The sequence below is a fragment of the Symsagittifera roscoffensis genome, chromosome 4 (assembly GCF_963678635.1).
Source record: "Symsagittifera roscoffensis chromosome 4, txSymRosc1.1, whole genome shotgun sequence".
Taxonomy (NCBI): Eukaryota; Metazoa; Xenacoelomorpha; order Acoela; family Convolutidae; genus Symsagittifera; species Symsagittifera roscoffensis.
This window is the reverse complement of record NC_087065.1, coordinates 78,798,168-78,824,084: the sequence shown is the minus strand read 5'-3', so window position 1 is coordinate 78,824,084 and position 25,917 is coordinate 78,798,168. Positions and strand designations below refer to the sequence as shown.

General features: G+C 35.3%; 1 protein-coding gene across 2 annotated transcripts in view; it reads left to right on the top strand.

Annotated features, from left to right (window-relative positions):
- Window positions 1–25,917, top strand: part of LOC134843682 (uncharacterized) — a 55,106-nt gene that overhangs the window by 16,906 nt on the left and 12,283 nt on the right. Inside the window, exons 3-10 of one of the 2 annotated variants that reach the window (XM_063859896.1) lie at window positions 11,890–11,906; window positions 12,260–12,316; window positions 16,875–18,300; window positions 18,486–18,679; window positions 20,805–21,102; window positions 21,421–21,502; window positions 23,252–23,393; window positions 23,684–23,796. In XM_063859896.1, the coding sequence (XP_063715966.1) occupies window positions 11,900–11,906; window positions 12,260–12,316; window positions 16,875–18,300; window positions 18,486–18,679; window positions 20,805–21,102; window positions 21,421–21,502; window positions 23,252–23,393; window positions 23,684–23,796 (2,319 nt within the window). In that variant the 5' untranslated portion in view covers window positions 11,890–11,899. The remainder of the gene's footprint in view (window positions 1–11,889; window positions 11,907–12,259; window positions 12,317–16,874; window positions 18,301–18,485; window positions 18,680–20,804; window positions 21,103–21,420; window positions 21,503–23,251; window positions 23,394–23,683; window positions 23,797–25,917) is intronic. The other variant, XM_063859895.1, reaches the window with a different exon arrangement.

Below are 25,917 nucleotides of genomic sequence, written 5' to 3'. Positions count from 1 at the left end.
ACGAAAAAAATAGCAATAAAAAGTGAATTATTCGTAGGATCTAGCCATTCTCTTTTATATTCAGTTTGACTGAACCTGAAAAATGTTTTGGGGCGTAAGGACGAAAAAAGTTGCAATAGAAAGTGAATTGTTCACAGGATCCAGCTATTTCCTTTTATATTCAATTTGAGTGGACCGTAAAATTTTTTGGGGTCGAAGGACGAACAAAGTAACAATAGAAAGAAATATTTTCAGGATCCAGACATTTCCGTTTATATTCAGTTTAAGTGGAAGTTAACATATTTTGGGGTCTAAGGACAAAAAAGTAGCAATAAAAAGTGAAATATTCACTGGATCCAGCCATTTCCTTTTCTGTTCAATTTGAGTTGACCTTAAAGTGTTTTCAGGTCTATGGACGAAAAAAATTGCAATAAAAATGAATTATTCACAGGATCCAGCTATTTCCTTTTTATTCATATGAAGTGGACCGTAAAATATTTTGGGGTCGAAGGACGAACAAAGTAGCAATTAAAAAAATATTCTCAGGATCCAGACATTTCCTATTATATTCAGTTTGAGTGGACGTTAAAATATTCTGGTGTCTACGGACAAAAAAAATAGCTATAAAAAGTGAAATATTCACTAAATCCAGCCATTTCTTTTTATGTTCAATTTGTGTTGACCTTAAAGTATTTTCAGGTCTATGGACGAAAAAAATAGCAATGAAAAGTGAATTATTCGTAGGATCTAGCCATTCTCTCTATATTCAGTTTGACTGAACCTGAAAAATGTTTTGGGGCTCAAGGACGAAAAAAGTTGCAATAGAAAGTGAATTGTTCACAGGATCCAGCTATTTCCTTTTATATTCAATTTGAGTTGACCTTAAAGTATTTTCAGGTCTTTGGACTAAAAAAAATGCAATAAAAAATGAAATATTCACAGGATCCAGCTATTTCCTTTTTATTCATATGAAGTGGACCGTAAAATATTTTGGGGTCGAAGGACGAAGATAGTAGCAATTCTCTTTTATATTCAGTTTGACTGAACCTGAAAAATGTTTTGGGGTCTAAGGACTAAAAAGTAGCAATCAAAAGTGAAATATTAACTGGATCCAGCCATTTCCCTTTTATGTTCAATTTAAGTTGACCTTGAAGTATTTTCAGGTCTATGGACGAAAAAAATAGCAATAAAAAGTGAATTATTCGTATGATCTAGCCATTCTCTCTATATTCAGTTTGACTGAACCTGGAAAATATTTTGGGGCTCAAGGACGAAAAAAGTTGCAATAGAAAGTGAATTGTTCACAGGATCCAGCTATTTCCTTTTATATTCAATTTGAGTTGACCTCAAAGTTTTTTCAGGTCTATGGACGAAAAAAATTGCAATAAAAAATGAATTATTCACAGGATCCAGCTATTTCCTTTTTATTCATATGAAGTGGACCGTAAAATTTTTTGGGGTCGAAGGACGAACAAAGTAGCAATTAAAAAAATATTCTCAGGATCCAGACATTTCCTATTATATTCAGTTTGAGTGGACGTTAAAATATTCTGGTGTCTACGGACAAAAAAGTAGCTATAAAAAGTGAAATATTCACTGAGTCCAGCCATTTCTTTCTATGTTCAGTTTGTGTTGACCTTAAAGTATTTTCAGGTCTATGGACGAAAAAAATAGCAATAAAAAGTGAATTATTCGTAGGATCTAGCCATTCCTTTTTTATAATCAGTTTGACTGAACCTGAAAAATGTTTTGGGGTCTAAGGACAAAAAAGTAGCAATAAAAAGTGAAATATTCACTGGATCCAGCCATTTCCTTTTCTGTTCAATTTGAGTTGACCTTAAAGTGTTTTCAGGTCTATGGACGAAAAAAATTGCAATAAAAATGAATTATTCACAGGATCCAGCTATTTCCTTTTTATTCATATGAAGTGGACCGTAAAATATTTTGGGGTCGAAGGACGAACAAAGTAGCAATTAAAAAAATATTCTCAGGATCCAGACATTTCCTATTATATTCAGTTTGAGTGGACGTTAAAATATTCTGGTGTCTACGGACAAAAAAAATAGCTATAAAAAGTGAAATATTCACTGAATCCAGCCATTTCTTTTTATGTTCAATTTGTGTTGACCTTAAAGTATTTTCAGGTCTATGGACGAAAAAAATAGCAATAAAAAGTGAATTATTCGTAGGATCTAGCCATTCTCTCTATATTCAGTTTGACTGAACCTGAAAAATGTTTTGGGGCTCAAGGACGAAAAAAGTTGCAATAGAAAGTGAATTGTTCACAGGATCCAGCTATTTCCTTTTATATTCAATTTGAGTTGACCTTAAAGTATTTTCAGGTCTTTGGACGAAAAAAATGCAATAAAAAATGAAATATTCACAGGATCCAGCTATTTCCTTTTTATTCATATGAAGTGGACCGTAAAATATTTTGGGGTCGAAGGACGAAGATAGTAGCAATTCTCTTTTATATTCAGTTTGACTGAACCTGAAAAATGTTTTGGGGTCTAAGGACTAAAAAGTAGCAATCAAAAGTGAAATATTAACTGGATCCAGCCATTTCCCTTTTATGTTCAATTTGAGTTGACCTTGAAGTATTTTCAGGTCTATGGACGAAAAAAAATAGCAATAAAAAGTGAATTATTCGTATGATCTAGCCATTCTCTTTTATATTCAGTTTGACTGAACCTGAAAAATGTTTTGGGGCGTAAGGACGAAAAAAATTGCAATAGAAAGTGAATTGTTCACAGGATCCAGCTATTTCCTTTTATATTCAATTTGAGTGGACCGTAAAATTTTTTGGGGTCGAAGGACGAACAAAGTAACAATAGAAAGAAATATTTTCAGGATCCAGACATTTCCGTTTATATTCAGTTTAAGTGGAAGTTAACATATTTTGGGGTCTAAGGACAAAAAAGTAGCAATAAAAAGTGAAGTATTCACTGGATCCAGCCATTTCCTTTTCTGTTCAATTTGAGTTGACCTTAAAGTGTTTTCAGGTCTATGGACGAAAAAAATTGCAATAAAAATGAATTATTCACAGGATCCAGCTATTTCCTTTTTATTCATATGAAGTGGACCGTAAAATATTTTGGGGTCGAAGGACGATTAAAGTAGCAATTAAAAAAATATTCTCAGGATCCAGACATTTCCTATTATATTCAGTTTGAGTGGACGTTAAAATATTCTGGTGTCTACGGACAAAAAAAATAGCTATAAAAAGTGAAATATTCACTAAATCCAGCCATTTCTTTTTATGTTCAATTTGTGTTGACCTTAAAGTATTTTCAGGTCTATGGACGAAAAAAATAGCAATAAAAAGTGAATTATTCGTAGGATCTAGCCATTCTCTCTATATTCAGTTTGACTGAACCTGAAAAATGTTTTGGGGCTCAAGGACGAAAAAAGTTGCAATAGAAAGTGAATTGTTCACAGGATCCAGCTATTTCCTTTTATATTCAATTTGAGTTGACCTTAAAGTATTTTCAGGTCTTTGGACGAAAAAAAATGCAATAAAAATGAAATATTCACAGGATCCAGCTATTTCCTTTTTATTCATATGAAGTGGACCGTAAAATATTTTGGGGTCGAAGGACGAAGATAGTAGCAATTCTCTTTTATATTCAGTTTGACTGAACCTGAAAAATGTTTTGGGGTCTAAGGACTAAAAAGTAGCAATCAAAAGTGAAATATTAACTGGATCCAGCCATTTCCCTTTTATGTTCAATTTGAGTTGACCTTGAAGTATTTTCAGGTCTATGGACGAAAAAAAATAGCAATAAAAAGTGAATTATTCGTATGATCTAGCCATTCTCTCTATATTCAGTTTGACTGAACCTGGAAAATATTTTGGGGCTCAAGGACGAAAAAAGTTGCAATAGAAAGTGAATTGTTCACAGGATCCAGCTATTTCCTTTTATATTCAATTTGAGTTGACCTCAAAGTTTTTTCAGGTCTATGGACGAAAAAAATTGCAATAAAAAATGAATTATTCACAGGATCCAGCTATTTCCTTTTTATTCATATGAAGTGGACCGTAAAATTTTTTGGGGTCGAAGGACGAACAAAGTAGCAATTAAAAAAATATTCTCAGGATCCAGACATTTCCTATTATATTCAGTTTGAGTGGACGTTAAAATATTCTGGTGTCTACGGACAAAAAAGTAGCTATAAAAAGTGAAATATTCACTGAGTCCAGCCATTTCTTTCTATGTTCAGTTTGTGTTGACCTTAAAGTATTTTCAGGTCTATGGACGAAAAAAATAGCAATAAAAAGTGAATTATTCGTAGGATCTAGCCATTCCTTTTTTATAATCAGTTTGACTGAACCTGAAAAATGTTTTGGGGTCTAAGGACAAAAAAGTAGCAATAAAAAGTGAAATATTCACTGGATCCAGCCATTTCCTTTTCTGTTCAATTTGAGTTGACCTTAAAGTGTTTTCAGGTCTATGGACGAAAAAAATTGCAATAAAAATGAATTATTCACAGGATCCAGCTATTTCCTTTTTATTCATATGAAGTGGACCGTAAAATATTTTGGGGTCGAAGGACGAACAAAGTAGCAATTAAAAAAATATTCTCAGGATCCAGACATTTCCTATTATATTCAGTTTGAGTGGACGTTAAAATATTCTGGTGTCTACGGACAAAAAAAATAGCTATAAAAAGTGAAATATTCACTAAATCCAGCCATTTCTTTTTATGTTCAATTTGTGTTGACCTTAAAGTATTTTCAGGTCTATGGACGAAAAAAATAGCAATAAAAAGTGAATTATTCGTAGGATCTAGCCATTCTCTCTATATTCAGTTTGACTGAACCTGAAAAATGTTTTGGGGCTCAAGGACGAAAAAAGTTGCAATAGAAAGTGAATTGTTCACAGGATCCAGCTATTTCATTTTATATTCAATTTGAGTTGACCTTAAAGTATTTTCAGGTCTTTGGACGAAAAAAAATGCAATAAAAAATGAAATATTCACAGGATCCAGCTATTTCCTTTTTATTCAGATGAAGTGGACCGTAAAATATTTTGGGGTCGAAGGACGAAGATAGTAGCAATTCTCTTTTATATTCAGTATGACTGAACCTGAAAAATGTTTTGTGGTCTAAGGACTAAAAAGTAGCAATCAAAAGTGAAATATTAACTGGATCCAGCCATTTCCCTTTTATGTTCAATTTGAGTTGACCTTGAAGTATTTTCAGGTCTATGGACGAAAAAAAATAGCAATAAAAAGTGAATTATTCGTATGATCTAGCCATTCTCTCTATATTCAGTTTGACTGAACCTGGAAAATATTTTGGGGCTCAAGGACGAAAAAAGTTGCAATAGAAAGTGAATTGTTCACAGGATCCAGCTATTTCCTTTTATATTCAATTTGAGTTGACCTCAAAGTTTTTTCAGGTCTATGGACGAAAAAAATTGCAATAAAAAATGAAATATTCACAGGATCCAGCTATTTCCTTTTTATTCATGAAGTGGACCGTAAAATATTTTGGGGTCGAAGGACGAAGATAGTAGCAATTCTCTTTTATATTCAGTATGACTGAACCTGAAAAATGTTTTGTGGTCTAAGGACTAAAAAGTAGCAATCAAAAGTGAAATATTAACTGGATCCAGCCATTTCCCTTTTATGTTCAATTTGAGTTGACCTTGAAGTATTTTCAGGTCTATGGACGAAAAAAAATAGCAATAAAAAGTGAATTATTCGTATGATCTAGCCATTCTCTCTATATTCAGTTTGACTGAACCTGGAAAATATTTTGGGGCTCAAGGACGAAAAAAGTTGCAATAGAAAGTGAATTGTTCACAGGATCCAGCTATTTCCTTTTATATTCAATTTGAGTTGACCTCAAAGTTTTTTCAGGTCTATGGACGAAAAAAATTGCAATAAAAAATGAATTATTCACAGGATCCAGCTATTTCCTTTTTATTCATATGACGTGGACCGTAAAATTTTTTGGGGTCGAAGGACGAACAAAGTAGCAATTAAAAAAATATTCTCAGGATCCAGACATTTCCTATTATATTCAGTTTGAGTGGACGTTAAAATATTCTGGTGTCTACGGACAAAAAAGTAGCTATAAAAAGTGAAACATTCACTGAATCCAGCCATATCTTTCTCTGTTCAATTTGTGTTGACCTTAAAGTATTTTCAGGTCTATAGACGAAAAAAATAGCAATAAAAAGTGAATTATTCGTAGGATCTAGCCATTCTCTTTTATATTCAGTTTGACTGAACCTGAAAAATGTTTTGTGGTCTAAGGACAAAAAAGTAGCAATCAAAAGTGAAATATTCACTGGATCCAGCCATTTCCCTTTTATGTTCAATTTGAGTTGACCTTAAAGTATTTTCAGGTCTATGGACGGAAAAAATTGCAATAAAAAATGAATTATTCACAGGATCCAGCTATTTCTTTTTACTCATATGAAGTGGACCGTAAAATATTTTGGGGTCGAAGGACGAACAAAGTAGCAATTAAAAAAATATTCTCAGGATCCAGACATTTCCTATTATATTCAGTTTGAGTGGACGTTAAAATATTCTGGTGTCTACGGACAAAAAAGTAGCTATAAAAAGTGAAATATTCACTGAGTCCAGCCATTTCTTTCTATGTTCAGTTTGTGTTGACCTTAAAGTATTTTCAGGTCTATGGACGAAAAAAATAGCAATAAAAAGTGAATTATTCGTAGGATCTAGCCATTCCTTTTTTATAATCAGTTTGACTGAACCTGAAAAATGTTTTGGGGTCTAAGGACAAAAAAGTAGCAATCAAAAGTGAAATATTCACTGGATCCAGCCATTTCCCTTTTATGTTCAATTTGAGTTGACCTTGAAGTATTTTCAGGTCTATGGACGAAAAAAATAGCAATAAAAAGTGAATTATTCGTATGATCTAGCCATTCTCTTTATATTCAGTTTGACTGAACCTGAAAAATGTTTCGGGGCTCAAGAACGAAAAAAGTTGCAATAGAAAGTGAATTGTTCACAGGATCCAGCTATTTCCTTTTATATTCAATTTGAGTGGACCGTAAAATATTTTGGGGTCGAAGGACGAACAAATTAGCAATAGAAGGAAATATTTCCAGGATCCAGACATTTCCGTTTATATTCAGTTTAAGTGGACGTTAACATATTTTGGGGTCTAAGGACAAAAAAGTAGCAATAAAAAGTGAAATATTCACTAGATCCAGCACTTTCCTTTTATGTTCATTTTGAGTTGACCTTTAAGTATTTTCAGGTCTTTGGACGAAAAAAATTGGAATAAAAAGTGAATTATTCTCAGGATCCAGCTATTTCCTTTTAAATTCAATTTGAGTGGACCGTAAAATATTTTGGGATATTCTAGACTTGGATATGAACTTGAAAACGAATCCGACCGACATGATTCAATTTAGTTACCAAAAGTGATTAGGTTTTCCCAAAACTGAGCTTGATCTTGAAACAATTCCTGCCAGTAAAAGATTAATTGACTGAATTTAAATGAAGTATGGATTGAGAACTGGTTGTGACCAAAAATTTGATCTGAGCGGACCATTTCAAGTTGAAATACCCGATTATTTTAAGTAAAACTTATCTATTTTTTCGAACCATCTAATGTTTGTTAACTTTTTTCTGAATTGTCGGAATACAACGCAATGTCTAAAGGGTTTGCCAGCCCCTAGTTCCAACATAGCGTCTCATCCAAAGGAGCGATTGTTCCGGTATTAAATTGCTAGATACAGCTTTTTTCAAATGCGAGTCAAGTCAATGCGTTTTTTTACGTCTCCCGGAGGCTGGAAGGAAACGTCTTTTCTCGAAAAAGTTGCCGAACAAAGTTTTAAGTTGTAAATATATTTGAAGAACAAATCTTAAACTCAAGTTCGCCATAGCGCGGAAGAAATGCAAATTCGTTTTTTTTCGTAAACATGCATAATATTTTGCACTTTTTCGTTGAGCACCCGGTACTTTTTATTTTTTTTGTAAACTAAATAGAAAAGTTTACTCGAGGCGATATAGAAAAGTTTTTTATTGGAAGCGTCTTTTTGCAAATTTGCAATCACTTTCCATTTACTGGGATGCAATCCACTGAAATATGACTGTATGCCATAAAACCAGCCCTCTACAGCATTTGTTGTTCTGGCCAAACCCGATGATGCCTCATCCATTTGATTCCACAATGAAGGGGGAAATAGGACTTTTCGATTCGGGATGAGACTTTTTGTTGTTGGATCCAAAGTAAAGACAAAGCTCATCAATTTTTGCTATTTTTTCCTACTCTGGTGAGATCACATACTATTTGAGTTTCCTCCATTATTTTATCGTATGAATTTCGAATTTCTTCTTCTTCAAAAGCCAGTGAGGGTATTATTTTAACTGCTAAACCGAACTCGTGGTTTGTTTTGGAATCCTTTTTCAATCCGAGCTGCAAAATTTTTCTCATAACTTTGTGAAAAATGAAAGAAACATCCCGACAGCTTGGACTCTGGAAAACTTTTCTGAAACGCTTGAATAGCTGCCGGCTCAAAATCTAGCAAAATTTTTTCAGGTCTACTAATCAAGGGCTAGTATTTTTAGGGCTTCTAAGAAACGGTTGTAGTTTTTTGTTTTATTCGGCAGGAACGCATATATGCAAGCAGGGCTATTCCTGAAAGACTAATGTCTATAGAGTAAAGTTGATAAAACATTTTTGGGGTGACTTTGAAAGTTCCGTCATCCAACCAAAAGTTGAGTTTTTCAAGCACACATATCTTTTTATGGTCGCCGAATAAAATAATCCTCTCGTGATCGTTTTGCCAACTGTCAAATCTTAAAATTTTTTTTGAAAAGTTCGAGTGTTTTGAAACATCTGGTTGCTGGGGAGACTGGTAAGACTTCTTCTCGTTGTTTGCGCGCACGTTGTGCGGTGCGAACTAATTGTTTTTTGGTTGGTAAGGCTAGTTGAGTGGCAATGTCGTCTGTTATGGGCTGAATTGCGGTTGCGACTGCGACGGTTAGGGTATTACTATCGCTCAGATCCTTGATGTTTTTCAAAAGTAGTCGAGCATCATGTTTGCCGTAGAAATATCGTGATTATGTTCACACCTCGTTTCAATACAATTTTCTTCTTCCGTAATTGCTGTTGCGCGGCATTTATGAGTTTGGTATTTCGAGCAGTTTCAATTTGTAGTTGTCTTGTTTTTACGTTTAAGGTAATACTCGTGGCCTGATACCACTAGTAATTGTTTGTCTTTCGAAGGTAAAGTAAATTGGAAAGACGCTTCAAACACTATCTGATAGAGGTATATAACAAAGGTTAAAAAAGTCGTATAACAATGGTTAAAAAATAGGCAATATGACTTTTTATAAAACTCACAAACGTGTTTTGTTGCCTTCAATTAGCACGATGTAGGCTATCTTCGTTTTAAACGCGTGAATGAAGGATTATTTTTTAAGCTAAATGAGATGCAATTATTTTTGAGCGACAAATGCATGAAGTGAATTAAAAATGGCTTCTCTGGCCTCAATTAGTACACCTAATTGGAATACTACCATGAGTGTAAAAGGACTTAATAAAAGGAGTTAATTTGAAACAAATTTTCGTCATTAAAAGGGGGTTAAATTGTTGTGGGGTTATCTTGTTACGGGGTTATAAAGTAGGGTTGTAAACATAGGTGGTTAAATATCGTGGGGTTAAAGAGTGGGACGCCCAAAAATTAACTATAGGTTAATTCTTTTTGCTCACTTATCAACAGAGTGTCAATCTAAAATTATTTTTGAAATTCAAACACTCGAAGTTTCAGAATATTTTGTTTAGACGATCAGTTTTGCACGCTGTTTTTGATTCAAAATGGTTATTTTAAATAACTTGTGCTGTATCCGCTTAAAGGAAATCACGATTTCTTTTTTTCTAGGTTTAATTAGGATTTTTGTGGCTGAATGGTTTCAATATGTATGTGGCACATAGTAAGTTGATTTTGGTTACAATCCAGAGGTCCGTTTGTTCAAGGCTTAGCATTTGTATTTCTGGGTTTTGAAGGCATATATTTTTAGTTTTTTTTTCTTATTTTGTTGATTGTTTTAGGGCTCTTTTTGTAGCTTTTGTTGCTTGTTTGCGTTGGTAGTTGAGCTGGCGACACTAGTTAAGTTATTGATTTTTTTGAGAAAAGTGTCATTGTTCCTTTTGACTTCTTGTGATTATTTTCAGTTGTCGATTCAGTCAGCTTGGTTTTCACATGAAAATGAAGATTACGTTGCGGTAAGTGGTGGTATTGCAACCGGGCGCTAGGCTTTTCTTACGGACAGACTTAGTTTGTTCAGAATCCGCGCTTGGAAATTTTACTCCTGCTTCAGTTTGCTTTTTTTTATAAGGACGTAAACCCATGCTTGAGACGGCAAAATTGCGTAACCCGAGACCTGCCGCGGTCTTTTATGCAAACTGTAAGTTTTTGTCTTTTTCAGACTAACGCCTGCTCGCTCATTTTGGCAGCTTAGTTTCCTTTTTGGATTTTGATATTAAGCTTCTTTCAAACATTGCAAAGACATTTGTGAAATTCTCAATGGTTCAGGTAATTGGATTCCAATATTTCTCCAGAATTTTTTTGAGAAAGTTTTTTTGATTTTATAGTCTTGAACGCAGTGAATAATTTTACAAAGGTCATGATAATTTTTTTTTTCAGGAAAAAAATTTCAAAATTCGTGCACATTCCAGTTTGATTTTTTTGCGGTTTGGATTTTGAATACCCTTTAAAGTTCAGTTATTTTCTTTTGTTAAAAGGAAGGCAACTCGGCTTTCGAACAGCAAAAATGCAAAGGTCATGAAAAACGTAATCGATTTTTTGTTTCTAAATTAGATTTTAACTATCAGTTTTTCCAGTGGAATAAAAATTTAGCATATCGATCCAGTTTTCCCGAATTGAGTTGATTTTATCTAAAAATGTCAAAAAAAAATAATTGTTTTTGAAATGCAAAGAGCTTTAAGGCGATATATCTTTTTCTTTGAAATTCAAAGGTTGATGTTTTTTTTTCAGAAAAAAAACAATTCAGTATTTTTTCTGTTTCCGTGAGTTCCTTGACTGTTTACCAGCCGCGTGTTGGCTATGTTTATGATTTGTCAGTCAATCGGGTCGCAACCATAATAATTCTTTTTTATAATTTTTTTTGTAAGATGAAAAGCCTGCACTAAAAAAGGCATCTTGGATTATCGGGATTGGTGACCATCGAACGTTCTAGTTACAAAATACTTTCTTCAAATAATGGTCCTAAAAACGGTCATAATGTAATCACACTTGCGAGCGTTAGTGTATTAGTACGAACCTTCTTTTTTTTCTAGCCTAACTGGCAAATACAAGTGTTCATTAAAAGTATTCACTTATATGGAATTTTCACTGTTGCATTGGAAATTGCATAGCATCTGTTCTCTGCTTCATATGTCTCTAGTGCTTGTCGTGTATTAAGCGTCCTGGCTGAATGGTTAGTATGTTCGATCCCGAGTCGTAGTAGATTTTTTTTTTACTAATTCGAAACTTATTTCAACCTTTTTTTCTTGCACTTTATAGAGCTGATGTTTGTCGTGTTATTGCTAGTGTTTGCGAAGCGCAGCTTCGCCTCCCTGTAAAAATTATATCTTAGATTGGATTCGACACTAATTGACAGCTGTTACAGTTAGAATATCGTCCCCGCACTACATACATATTGGCTATATTCGACTTCATACTGCTGATTGCTTCTGAAGCTTCAATCCAATAATTCATCTTTTTTAGAAACTAGAAGTCAGAGTTTCAGTTTGTTGAAACTTTTCTACCTAAATATTCGCCTCCTGATTGCTTTTTTCACTTAAAGTTTGAAAAAGCTATTGCTCTATCGAGCTGAATAATTGATTAGTTTTATTGTATGCCGGCCTTTGGTCGTAAATAAATCAAATCATTAGAATGAAAGCTTCGTGATTTTTAGCCTTTACCTTATGCCAGGTAGGTATTTTTATTAATTTAGCTTCTCGCATCACAGAATAAATCCGATGTTTTAAGATTAAATAGACTCATATCAACGATTTACAATTTGGCATAACTTTGAAAGTTTCCATTTGCTAAAATACTTTATTTGCCTAATGTTTCTAATCAAAGCGAGTTTGAAGTATGCATTAATGTTTTCCCAGAAGGGTTATTGTTGAACTAAGAGTCGGTTTTTGGATGTTATGGGTAATGACCTAGTGCGCTTCGCTAGTGAATGAGCTTTATTAACCGACAAGTAGTCGCCCATCTAACCGTTTCAAGAATGAGATTTTGTTTGACTGATTGGTTTTAATAATGGTTTGTTGTTTCAGTTTCCCGCTATCTCCAAGCACAGCCGAACTTAACGCTTGAGCTCAAAATACGCAAAGGTAAATATAATTTTGTCACTATCTGGTCTTTAAATTTACTCAATAAACGGCGTTACAAGGCTAAACATCATTTTATGTTCTCTAAGTTCAATGGTATTTACAACAATTGCCTAAATTGCGGGAAAGCATGCTTAGTCGTGAATTTTTAATGCCGCCAATTTGGAAATGAATTAGTCTTTAAGTCTCATTTTTTAAACCTTGTCTCAAGGTCTGATCGCTACTAGTTGGAATAAACACAATCTTACCCAAAGCGATCGCATATGAACTGTCATTTCTTGAGTATAAATGACATATAGGGACAAAATCCGCAATGAAACATGGTGTTTGTGGGATCGCACTGGAAAAAGTATTTCCTGTTAAATTGCTACTAGCTTCCTGTTAAATCACGATCGTGAGTCAACAAAATACAGGCGGGCATGAGTCTCTAATCAACTCTAAAATATTTGTTTCTCACCAAGCTCAGCACGTCTAAACAAACAATTTTAAAAATGCTTCTTACCCGTTAGCACAGTAAAAGACTACCGCGAAAAGTATCATCAATAAAAGAACTCAAAAGGTTTATTCGGCTGAAAAGATTTAGGATCTTCTGACTAACAATGCGTCGTTTGAAGGCCGAAAAAAGATTTTGTGCCTTGAACGGGGACAGTTTTTAGGGCTAATGTTTTATGAACATTTTTCTATCGGTCGGGCTGCTACTCAAGTTTTGTCAGCTCAGTTAAAGCTTCGTAAATTTTGTTTCATTGATAAATCAATGCTGACAATTGTTTATCTCACGTTTCCCTCCAAATAATTTTCATCCGATATTTGAGACAAACATTCGAAATTGTTGGTAGATCTATCTAAGTTTTTTTGATTTATTGCTTTTATGTAATCTGTCGGCTAGCTGTTTTGTTCTGATGATAAAAAAACGTGCTAAAAAGATTCTTGAATTTCAAAAGTATTTTTCATGAAACCCTTTATTTGAAAAAATATGTATAACAGGGTTTATAACAATCGATGAACATAGTTCAGACTCTTATATATGTCGTGAAGATTTTTTTTTTTCAAGAAAAATCCTAAAGTTGGCTCAGGCTCAAATTTTCTTCCGCGGTTTGACTTTTAATTCATTTTTTTTGTTAAAAGGAAGGCAAACTTCACTTATCTGATTCAGTTTTCTAAAATTGGGATAACTCTGTCAAAAAAGTGTCAGTCATAAAATGTTTTTGAAGTTCAAAGAGCTGTAGTGCCATATATCATTTTCTTTGTAGTTCGAGAGTTGACGTTTTTTTTAAAAAACAATCAGTATTGTTTTTTGTTTTTGCGTTTCATGTCTTTTTTCCCAACTGTGTGTTGGCTAAGTTTTATGATTTGTCAATTAATCACGCAATCATTAAACTCGCCAGTTTTAGCAAGCGTAGTGCATTAGAACGACTAATCTTTTTTTCCAACCCATGTCGCAAATATTGGTGCCACTTCTTAGGCACATTTGTGGCTTTTTTGATAGCATGTGCTTTGACATTCAATTAGTTATAATTTAACACAGTTGATACATATATAATTCATCAAATGAACCGAAAAAAGCTACTTGTTTCAAAGAAGAGGACAATATTAAAAACTCGATTTCAGAAATTTTCCAACTCAATGTCTCGCAACTTTTTCAAAATCCATCATTTTTGCATATATTGGTTTTATGCTTTCCAATTTATTCTATGCAAAGTTGTCGAATCTGCCACAGCAAAAGTTTTTATATTTCTAGTCTTATTTTAATTTATTTTATCATTTCACTTAATAGAGCTGCTTTTCTCGTTTTCCTGCTAGTGTTTGCCTCTGTGTAATAATGCATTTTTTGAAACTCTTTTTTGTAACATCGAAAGCCTGCAAAAAGAAATGCATCATCTTGGCTTATCTGGATTGATGGCCATCGAACGTTCTTGATAAAATTTACGTATCTGTAAATATCGGTACTAGCGTTTTGAAGATGTTATAGAAATCTCGTTTAGGAATAGATTCGACACTTTTAATTGGCTATATTCGACGTTTAGCTGCTGATTGCTTCGGAGAAGCTTGATCGATTTCATCCAATATTTCTTAATTTTCAGGAACCAGTTTCGAAACCAGTTCTAGTTTCAAAAATTTAATTTAATTTTCAGATTTCTCATCGGAATGGAAAATTTAGCGATTGATCCAGTTTTCTCAAATTGGGTTAGTTTTATCAAAAAAGTGTTAATCAAAAATCTCTATAGAAATTTAAGAATATTAAGGTCACCTATTTTTTCTTCGAAAGTAGAGATTTTTTCAATAACAAAAGTCAAGAAAAAAAGTGTTTTTTTTTCTGTTTGCTTGCCTTCATTGACTGTTTTCCAACTGTCTTTTGTGCATGTTTGTGTCCCGGAGGTTTTTAACTCTTAAATTTTTTGATGCATGTGGTTATTGTTTTTATGCACTCTGTCTTTGACTACTTATCTTTTTTCAGCCTTTTTTATACTCTGATTCGGCAGACTGCTTTTTTGAACTTGTGAGTGGAGTTTTAAACGGGCAGTCCTCTTTCATTACTAACATAAATCGCAAATTTTAGAGCAAAGTTTTTTGCTAAGCATACGTTAATTACAGTTTTTTTAAGAGTAATGAACGTGTACTCTTATATAGGTTTTGCTGATTTTTTTTGTTTTTTTTTCAGGAAAAGGTCTTAAAATATTGATGAACTTAGGTATCGATGCACTTTTTGAGTTAAACTGAAATTCATCTGCTGAAAGTGACGTAAATAGCACTCTCCAAATACGAACGTGAACTATTTCTAGTTTCGAAAATGGAGTTTATTTAGTTAGATTTCCAGCGGAATAGAAACTCTACAAGTTGATCCAGTTTTCTGAAATTGGGTTAATGTTATCAAAAAAACGCCAATCATAAGTTGTTCTAGAAACTCAAAGAGCCATCAGTGTTTTTTCAAAGTTTTGCTTGTAGTCATTACTCTTTTCCAATCTTCGATTGGCTAAGTTTGTCGTTTGAGCTTTTTTTTGCGTTTTTTTTGCTTTTGTTTGCAGAATTCGGCTCTGTGATAATGATTGCGCTGCCCCATAAGCCAGCTAGGATCAAGTTACCGGGCCGCAAAATTAAGCTAACCAAGTGAACGATATCCACCCCAAAATTGAACCAAGGTTCATGCGCTAAGTCAACGCCAATTTGCATGATTGTGGCTGCCTGAACAATACTCATAACGAACAAAAAGATCTTCATCCTATGTTGTTATAGAAAAGAGCTTTATCACTTGGTGCGACTCTATTCTAATTCTATTATTGCTATCCTAATAGCAATCGTGCAAGTGTAGATTATCGCTACCAACGAAAGTGTTAACTTCTTTCAAGTGAAACCAAAGTTGTTTGAAACTGTGAGAACTAGTTATTATGACTTGCTGTTTGGGATTAACCGAAATTGGGAAGAAAGTTCAAACTTGGCCGCCTCAATAAGGGAAGTGAGCACTTTTCGGGGTGTTCTAATGGTCTGTCAATTGACTTTGCATTACATATGCTTAATGGGCAACTCCTAACCACGCACCTTTTCTGCGCTTTGTTTGGTTGAGAATGCGAATCTATCTTTCGTAATGAAACTGGCATTGTCGCTTTTGGGGCTCAATTGGTTGTCTGTTCAAATCTTTGATTTATCTTCTCAAATAGGAAAGTGAGCTAAAGGGTTGAGATAAAAAGCAAGTTGGTAATTGCCTCCTTTTCAAAGCTGTGATCGGTATCGACAAAAATCAATCAAAGCTAAAAGGTCCCTTTTAACCGTGTTGTGATTTCTTGATTTTGTAAAGCCAACTTCTTTTGAAGGTAAAGAACCAAGTGAAATTTTCTTCGAAGCAGGCTGAATTGTTTTGACTTAAATCAAATCAATGTCCTTATGGCACTTGCCTTGTTGAGGTATTTACAAAGAAATTATGTTTTTGTGGAAATGTCGTCGACATGTGAATTTGTACCCTTTGTTGCAGTTCATTTTACGCCGAGAATTTCAACAGAATAGCTCAGAATTTTAACCCAAAAGAAGTTTCGATTGAGGTTATTGTTGGTGGTAAGAATTACACTTTCACTGTACCTTCTGTTGGATATTGAATACTATTTGCGATTTACATTTAATTATATCGGCCATTTTGACCATAAATTCTTACCAACTGAAAAAAGGCATCATTATTTGTCTGCTACCCTGGTGAAAAAAGGTAAATGGTTGCTAGGCATGCTTTAACACATTGCGTAATGCAATTCAATTAGGAATTGAAAAGAAAACCAGGAAATCCTTCCCCGGGGCGACGTATGAAGTAAATTTGGGCTCATTCATAATTTAAGTGGGTTTAATTCTGTTTATTTTTATCAGATCTAAGTTACTTCAATATAAGAGCTATGGTAACGCTTAACGGAGTATGAAGTAGTCAAGCTTAAAATAGCAGTAGCCAGCCTATCACTACCATTTCCCAGTTGAGGTCATCATTTCTAGTAGCTTTTTAACTACTGGGAGCATCAAATGTGAAAATAATTCTTCTATCAATTTTTCCTACCTTATGTGAAATAATGTAACCATTCTATACCCCTAGATCCAATCGTGCGACGGAAAGCGCGGGAGATTCTTAACGACCCTCGCGACTTCGACCGAATCGCGGCAGCCGTTTCACCAGACAATCTGCACGCCTTGAAATCTCTAACTGTTCAGTCTGGTCATACACACAAAGTCAATAACCCCTTGTCAGAATATTCGGGAAGCAGAAGTACTTTGACCAGTTCTAGAGGAGACAATTTGAATGGATCCCAGCACAGTATTCCTTACGGGTCCGCGGTTCTAGAAGCGAGTTGTCTAGATTACACCACTGATAACTGTTTCGCCGGGTATGCCACTATTCGTCGGCTGGGAAACACGTCGGCCAAAAAATCCAACGATAATTTATCGAAAATTTCGTCTTCAGGCAGTACGAAAAGTATGCCGACCGACGTGCATTTAATAGGGGCAAAAAGTGAAAATTCACTTGATAACGAGCAAACGCATTCAGCAGTTAAAAAACAGGATAAAAAACCACGTTTTCATTATGATAAGGACATCTTAGTGCAGGAGTCTTCCAGGAACCGACCGAGAAGTCGCGCGTCGGCAACGTCTTCAAATCGGAACTCGGCAATTGAAACAACTGACCAAAAAGAATTTTCGGAAACTTCAAACTCTCCCGATAAAGAGTCACGTTCGTTGTCTCCGGAAATCAAGGAAGCAATCGCGACAGCAGATCCCAGCAGTTGTTGGGCAGACTACTTTCCAGAAAACTTGTCGCTCAATTCCAGCTTCGCTACTCAAAAACCAGAAACTGAAGAGCAGTCGGAAACTGAACCTCCACTGATAACAGAATTTCAAGTTTCATCGCCGAAAAAAGCGAATGATGAATCGAGTGATTCACATGTTTTGTTGAATGTATCATCGGACGCGAATTATAGTTATGTAACTACTTCTCCGGAATCCCTGAATGAAACGGGTCCCTCGACGTCTCCGATGCATAAGAACCTAAACGAATCGTTTACTGACGACGAAAATTCTCCAGCCCAGCAAACGCAACATTTCAATTCGCCGGTGTTAGGCCAGACTCCGAGAAATCTTTTCTTCAGCTCGGAACCCAGCTCAAATTCAGCCGCAACTGCAGTTTCCGGTGGCAACTTACTTTCAGGACGTTTGACGAATGTAACTCCAATAAACGGGATCTCCGGCAGTGTCAATCATGAGAATTACGAGGTTATTGGAGTTCGTTCGGCGAAGGGAAGTTCGAATCGAAGAGACTCGTTCGAGAAGAAGAACCTCGATTTAGAAGATGACGATGAAGACCCAGAGGAAAAATGTTACATTTTAGAGAGTTTGGAAATTGCAGCTCCTCCGCCGCCCAAACCGACTCCAGAAGTTGACCTGGCAGCAGCAAAACGACTGGCCTCGAGGCTCTACTACTTGAATGGGTTCGGAAAGTCAGACGTGCCAAAGCATTTGGGAAAAAAGTGAGGAGAATTTTCAAAAGATTTTTTTTCGACGAATTATTTTAATTAATAGTTTTACGGTGCAAATTTGTCAACTCAGCTTTTTAAATCAAAAAAAAGTTGTGACCCTGGAAGGAAAAAGTTTTGTGTAAGTATAATTTTGTGGTCATCGTTTATTTGTGATTTTGAATTTGCGACTTTTCTAGACAAGAGTTTTCGCAAGTGGTGGCCACGGAATACTTCAAATTCTTCGACTTCCACCAGGAGCGCATAGACGTCTCTCTGCGCAAGTTCTTCTCCAATCTGGGATTGTACGGCGACACTCAAGAGCGAGAGAGGATTCTGTCCCACTTTTCGAGACGATACGCAGACTGCAACCCAGACCTCTTCCCATCATTCGGTGAGAGACACATGTATTAACAGTGTTGATTACACTAGCCTCAGCTTAGTGTATTATTTCGAACCTTCTTTTTTCTAAACTAACTCGCAAATAAAATTGTTCACTTATGTAGAAGTTTCACTGTTTCATTGGAAATTGAATAGCATCTGTTCTCTGCTTTATTTGCTGCTGAGTGGTTGGTGTGTGTGTGTGTGCCTCTTAATATCAATGGCACAAGTTTGAATCTCAGACGTAGCCGCATTTTTGCTAATTAGGGGCTTATTTCTACTATTTATTGCACTTTATGAAGCTGCTTTTTGTCGTGTTCTCGCAATTGTTTAAATTATCCAAACAAAAGGAATAAAATCGGAAATTTTAAAATAAAATCTGAACCCAACAAAAGGTGACAAACTCAAAACTGCCTAAAATTTCACCAGACCTGATAAAGTGCTACTGGTTTTGCCAAGTTCTGACCTAAAATTAAACCCTAAATTGAATCGTAAAATTTATTCAGGCCCAAAATCGCGGTTGGATTTTTGATTTCTTTGCAAGCTCAGTTCATTGTCTTTGTTAGCAGGAAGGCAAACTTCGCGATCAAAGAGCCAAAAAGAAAAGGGCACGGAAACGTGTTCAACTGTAAATTTCGAACATGCACTTTAATTCAGATTTTCTAGCGAAATAAAAGCTTAACCTAATGATCCATTTTTTGAAATTGGGTTAATTGTATAAAAAAATTGTTAGTTTTAGGTTTGTCCAAGAATTCTTAGAGCTTTATGGCCATCTATTTTTTTATTGGAAATTCAAACCTGTTCATTGACTTTTTTCCAATTGTCTGTTGACTATGTTATGGTCTGAATATCCGCTAAATCCTTTTGGCTGCCGCAAGTTTCCAGACATATGTACCCAGACATTCAGAAATTTGTTCTTAAACTTCGTTGGACTGATTGAGCTGTAATTTTAAGATTTCCCAGTTAATAAAAATATAACTATTGATCCAGTTTTCTTGAATGTTAAATAAAAAAGGTTTCAATTAACAAAGGTTTTTGAAACTGAAAGATCTTCAAAGTGATTACCCTGGCAATTAGCAAGGGTATTGCAAACTTTGTTAACAGGACTCATCTTCTGGTGGTACCAGTTTTTTTTTTCAATTAGAATTATTCTGTTTGCACAAGCAAAGCTTGTTATAGTATGAACTCTTTTTTTTTCCAACCTGAGTCGCAAATTTTGTTGTGACAAATTGTGTGCATTTTGAAAGTGTTCATTTTGATCAATAACCAGCTATTAAGTACAGCCAAAGCCAAGGATATTAACACATTTTTTTGTATTACACATAGCACTTAAGTTTCAAGGTATCATGGATCTTAGCGTAGGGGCAGGGAAGCAGACCCGCAATAAAATAAGAAGGTTCAAACCTGTGCAAGGTCGGATGTTTTAAATGATCTTTTTCGTACACTAGGTAAAATGCGTCCGCTCTATAAATTGAAGGATGTTAGAAGGTAAATTTCTTTTTTTTTCAAATTGAATGGTACTGCTAATGCGCCATAATTGGCTCGCATCACTTAAGAAGTTTTGTAGACTCAAAATTGAACTCATTCAGTTTTTCCCAGTAGCGTTATCGGTCATATTTTTGCTTGTGTGTGCGAAGTGCAACCTCGCTTCTGTGTTCAGATAAAGTTTTCGAACTATTATTTGTCTTCCTATGTTTGGTCGTATTAATTGCCTGGTCTTGGAATCATTTTTTCTGCACGCAATTTTCATTGTAGTTGCTTTTAGTGTTGTACTTACTCCTGCAATTCGTAATTTTACTACCCTCGACTTCGTATTTCTTTTTTTATTTTTTTTTCTCGTTTAAAAATTTTATTCGACCATAGTTAGTGACCTAATATTGGGTCGTTTCAAGTGAAACAGTTTTTATGCTCCTTTGCTGATAGTCTTAGAATTACCGAGAGTCTTAATGCTTTATAGTTCAATGTTTTTATGACAAAAACTTACTGGAATTAGCACAAGTTTTGTCTCAGTTGCCGTTCACAAGTTTTTTTTTATCTATGAAGAATTACTTTGGGCTCAAAACATTTGGTATTGTGGTTTGGTATTTTTATTTACTACTCTATTTTGCACATGTATCTACAATGGGATGTGTTTATAGAATGTGTTGACTACCTGGTAACAGCATTGATTCTGCTCAACCAAGACCTGAACGCACTGCGGGCAGGTTCCCACAACACTTTGGGAGTGAAGCCAATGACAGCCTCCCAGTTCGTCACTAACGTCATTACGAAACCCCAACACATGGAAGGCCAGCCTGCAGAGGAGTACACAGAGTACAGTCGGCAGTTGCTGACTGAGTTGTACGACTCGATCCGAGACGAACCCCTGATGTGTGCCGGGTTCCCCTCTATGCCCGGCATGGATCCAATGGGAGGCATGACCATAGACTACTACCAGTAAGCCACAGCCTCCGCACTTATGTCATTTGTATTAAGAAAAAAGCCAATTCCTTCAAAATCCATCAAATTACTCTTTTCAATGTTGGTCGCAATCTCCGCTATGAACTCGCCATTTTACCATAAGTATTTGGCGTTTTTGGCATTTCATTTTGTTTTTCTAGCAACGACAGTTTTCAACAGGCGTTTCTAGTTTTTAGACTAAAACGGCCGGTAGAATATTATTTTTGGAGGCAAAGCTGTCCGAGTTGTTTAACTATGCGACGCCTGAGAATTTATTCCGATTCCCTTGTGATAAGTAACATCATCTCGTTGAAGGATGCCGGAGTATTACACAGACGGAGTAGACGGCCATTCACAGCAAAAGGGAAACTACATGACTGTGGAAGCACCTGAAAACGTGAGTTAAATGACGAACGCATTATATAACTCTTAATAGGTGTGCTCTTTTCCACTTTCACCACACAGAGAAATCTCCATTTTCATACAATTTTATCATGCTACAAGCGTGCTGAGGGGGGGGGGGGGACTGCCGCCATCCCCCCCTCAATTCTGGTTGCCAAAATTAGGTTCCACCTTTAGTATAATTTTACATCCGTTTTTTGCAAAGTAACCTCAAAAATTTTCGAAAGGCGCCTTGGGTGCCAATATGAATAATTTTGAGGGGGGAGCGCGCGCCGAAAAAAAACCGCGATTTTTGTGTTAAAATTTTCCAAAAAGTGCCTAAAAATGCATTTTTTGACCTGTTGTTTGAAAAATTTACCTGCGGCCCAGATCATTTTGACAAAATGGGATCCGTATAATATTTTCGGAGAGCTCAGGAAAATGAAATTATTCGGCCTAAAAAAAGATCGGGAAAATTTTCATCATCAGAAATTTTTAAAAACCGCCCTCCACTCCACCCCCAAAAAAATCTCTGCGCACACCAGTCATGCTATTATGGTTAAATACGTATTTTTTGTTGTAAGGTGTGAAGAACAAACTTGTTCTGAATGGTTGATTTGTTCACCATGTAAAATTTCCCTCTATTTTGAGAAAGTTAACATAGTATTGACAATTTCTGGAGAAGCTCACTGGTTTATAATAAGGTTTGTGTAGGAAATAAGAAAAGCACATAAATAACGTATCTGTTGGCTAGAAAAAAAGGAGCTCGTGTTATAACTCAAACGTTCGATTGCGTCATCAACGGATCATTGGATCTACTGAACAATCTCTCCCCCCCCCCCCCCCCCCCTCTATAAATAAAAACATACAGTAACTTAGCACTGAGCTTTCTATTGAGAATTCTAATTTTGCTGCATTCTGATTGGTCAAAAAATCGACCATTTTGATCTACTTAACAATCCCCCCTCTCTTGAAAGGGTGGAGATTGTTAAGTAGATCCGGATCATTAGCATTGTGCAAAAGTGAGCTCGTATATCAGTTACGTCTGCTTGTAATCAGGATCATTAGGATTGTGCACATCGAGCCGAACAGTTTATTTGTAGATCATTTCCTTTAACAACGGTTTAAAAAAAAAGAAAATATCCTTTGCAAAATTGATTGCAAAATTCACTCAGAGACCTCCAAGTTATGTGCACAGTTAACCTTACGCATTTAACTCATCCTCTTACAGAAAAAGCGTAGTGGTCACGAAAAACGCCATTGACTTCTCGTTTCGAAAGTAGAATTTCATGTACAGATTTCCCGGCGGAATAAAAATTTTATCTATTGATCCAGTTTTTTCAACTTGGGTTAGTTTTCCAAAAAAATGTCGATCATAAGTTCTTCTTGAAATTCAAAGAGTAAAAGGTCATGTATTTTTTTTCTTTGAAATTTAAAGTTTGAATCTTTTCCAAAAAGTCAGTATTTTTTTGCAATTTCCTTGCTTTCATGACTCTTTTCCAACTGTCTGTTGGCTATAATTATTTTTCCAAAAATTCAACTCTAGTATGTCCGTCTCAATATGTAATCGCTAGCTTGCAATACTGCACTTGCGCTGTATCGCTAGTTGTGCGAGATCCCCGTCGCGTGTGTGTTTCAATTGAAAGTTTTTCCGAATGACTGTTAGCCATGTGTCTGATTTGGATATGAAGTGTGGTTGTTCTCTTGCTAGCGATTAAGTAGACTGGATGACATGTGGTGTTTATGATTAATAACGTCTTTTCAGAATGTGAACTCGTTGTCCTATCCAAGTGCAATCTTCAACCCCACGGCAGGAGGCGCCATAGGGGTGGCTGGTATCCTGGCACCAATCTCATTCTCTGGCTATCTCAGTCGCAAGTGGCTGTTCGAACCCGAGCTAAAGAAGAGTAAGTCGAGTCGGCTGATTAGAATCATTTGAAAAGGCAAAGAATTAGATAAGGCAGAATTAAATTCACATAATTAGTCTTCAAGTCGGCCAATTTGAATTCCAGAAATGCGGAAAAAAATCTGTTAAATTTTGGGTTATCTTAAAAGAAAATACTTCGGAATTATGCTGGTCAGCCATTTTGCTGTCTAGCCACCTTAAAACGTAAAAATGAGAGGATTTACGTACTTGGGTTGGTTGTTTGAGGCTACATTTGGCACGTGTGGAACTGAAGCTCATTGGTGTGTTTAGCGAGTAGAATGAAGCGCAGTTGGAAGCACTGGTACGTCAGCCTGCACGGGTTTGACCTCATGCATCACAAGTCACGTGACGATGCTGTGAACAAATCGGGGATAGAACAAAAGGTGAGTTTAGAGTGGCCTCTTGGTCAGACTTTTTGAACTTTTAGTTTCAGAGCATGGATTTGCAATGTTTAGCACGCACCAACCGTAAAATTTTTCAAAAGGCGCATCCAGCGCCAATACATAATCCATCTATACAATATTTACACAAGCCAAGCGAATTGTATTATTACTAACTTTTTTTTCTTTCCAACAGCAAATAAAAATGCTCATTAGTGAAACTTTTGGTATATTTCAATTTCATCATATTTAAGCGTATTTACGCGTAGATATTTTAAGAGCATATAGTGCTGATTTTTTTTCTAGTGTTAGGTCCTGTTTGAAAACAACAGGTGTTATGAAAATGTATGGGATTTGTTATTTTTTTGGAAAATTTTTGCAAAAATGTCATTTTTTTCTCAAAAACTACTGAGCCAATTTTCAAAACATTGTCATTTGAAAAACTGGCTGCTATTCTATGTGCCTGCATATTTAGCTAGTCACTTTTCAGTTTACTCCACGTTCTACGGCTTTCGAAAGTTTCAGTAGGGGATTTGTGACTTATTTGATTTTGAATTTGTTCATTTTCTCAAATAATAAATGCATAAATCTGAGATGAACGTTTAAACTAAAGAACTAATTGTTGGGATCTCTCCATCTGAAGCGGCTATTCCCCAAATTCGAAAGACCAAAACTTTGGCCTCAAACAAGCCTATTTTTTGACATTTTGGTTAATTTCTAATTTTTTTTGACTTTTCAAAAAATACCTTGTCAAATTGGAGAAAAAAGTTCAACCGGAAGAAAAAACATAGTGTGCAAATCTTCCCTGCGCAAGCGGCTATGCTCTACGTTTTGAAAATTTTTTGGCCTTAGAAAATGTACAAATTTTAAAACTTTGCCCGCTTTTTGGTAACTTCTTTTTTCTTCAAAAACTAACCTGCTGATTCTGAGGTTGATAATTCGTTCAAACTATAATCGTGCTTAGATGTTTCCTGTGTAATCTGTTTCGCCTTATTTGTTTTGCAGAAAATCCGATATGGAAATCAGAAAAATCCAGTTTTTAAGTTTTTATCGTTTATCTTTAATAAATTTCATCAATGTTCTCGAAAGCTACTCTTTACAGCCGATATTAAGGATTCGATCTTAGAATCAGGTTGTGGAAATCTTCCCTTCATAACGAGGCTAAAACCATGTCTTAGTAGAGAAAACTTTGCGAATTTAGGAAAAGCCAACTTTTTCATTTTTTGATCGTTTTTGGAATCTTTTTCATTTTTTTTTGAAAACTACCCAGCCAAATTTGAGAATGAGTTCAGTTGAAAGATCAATTAGTAGTTTTTTTTTCTTTAAATATGCAGCTAATCCACTACTTAAGCAGAAAAATCACTAGGGTTTTGCGTTAAGTCCATTTTTGAAGTTTTCAATTTTACGCATTTCGGTATCGGTACAAAATATGATGAAAATATTGAAATATGTGAATCTAGCATAAGCTGGGCAAATAGTTTTTCTTCCAAGTGTCCGTGGCACGATTGCGAGGAAGTGGAAATCATAATCAATCGATAGGAGATCCAAATCTGGAACATTGAAATAGGTAGTTGCATCGCATTGGCAATTTGATAGAAGCTACAGCTGCGTTATTGGTGGCTAGTGTTAGTAAAAATACAAGCCTTCATGAAGCAGATGTGAGAAAGTGTTGCTCCCAAGCCTTGCAAAAAAGTTTCTCAAGGTGTCTTTTAAACCTTTTCCTTATTTCACTTTGTTTTGCCTGTTCAGAGATCTTTTTTGCATTTTCCTTGCTTGTGTTTGCGAAGCACAGCTTCGCTTCTGTGTTAAAAGCCCGTGGCACTATTTTGCCATGTTTAAGCGTTTTTTTTTTTGCAACAGGTAATCGCATAACGTATATATGCGTGGTTAAGCTAGATCGTTTTTTGCAAATTTTTTTTCGATTTTCCAGTTTTAATTTAGTGTTTGCTCCGCCAAGTTAAAATTTAGCAACATAACAGTGGGTTGATTTCAGAGTTAATCCAGTGGTTGAAATTTGGTCTCCAATTTTGAATGTCCAAATCCTTTAAGTGTACGAAGATTTTTTTTTTCAATTTTTTGGAAAACTCAATTTACACAACATGAAATTGCCAACCCTAAATTTGG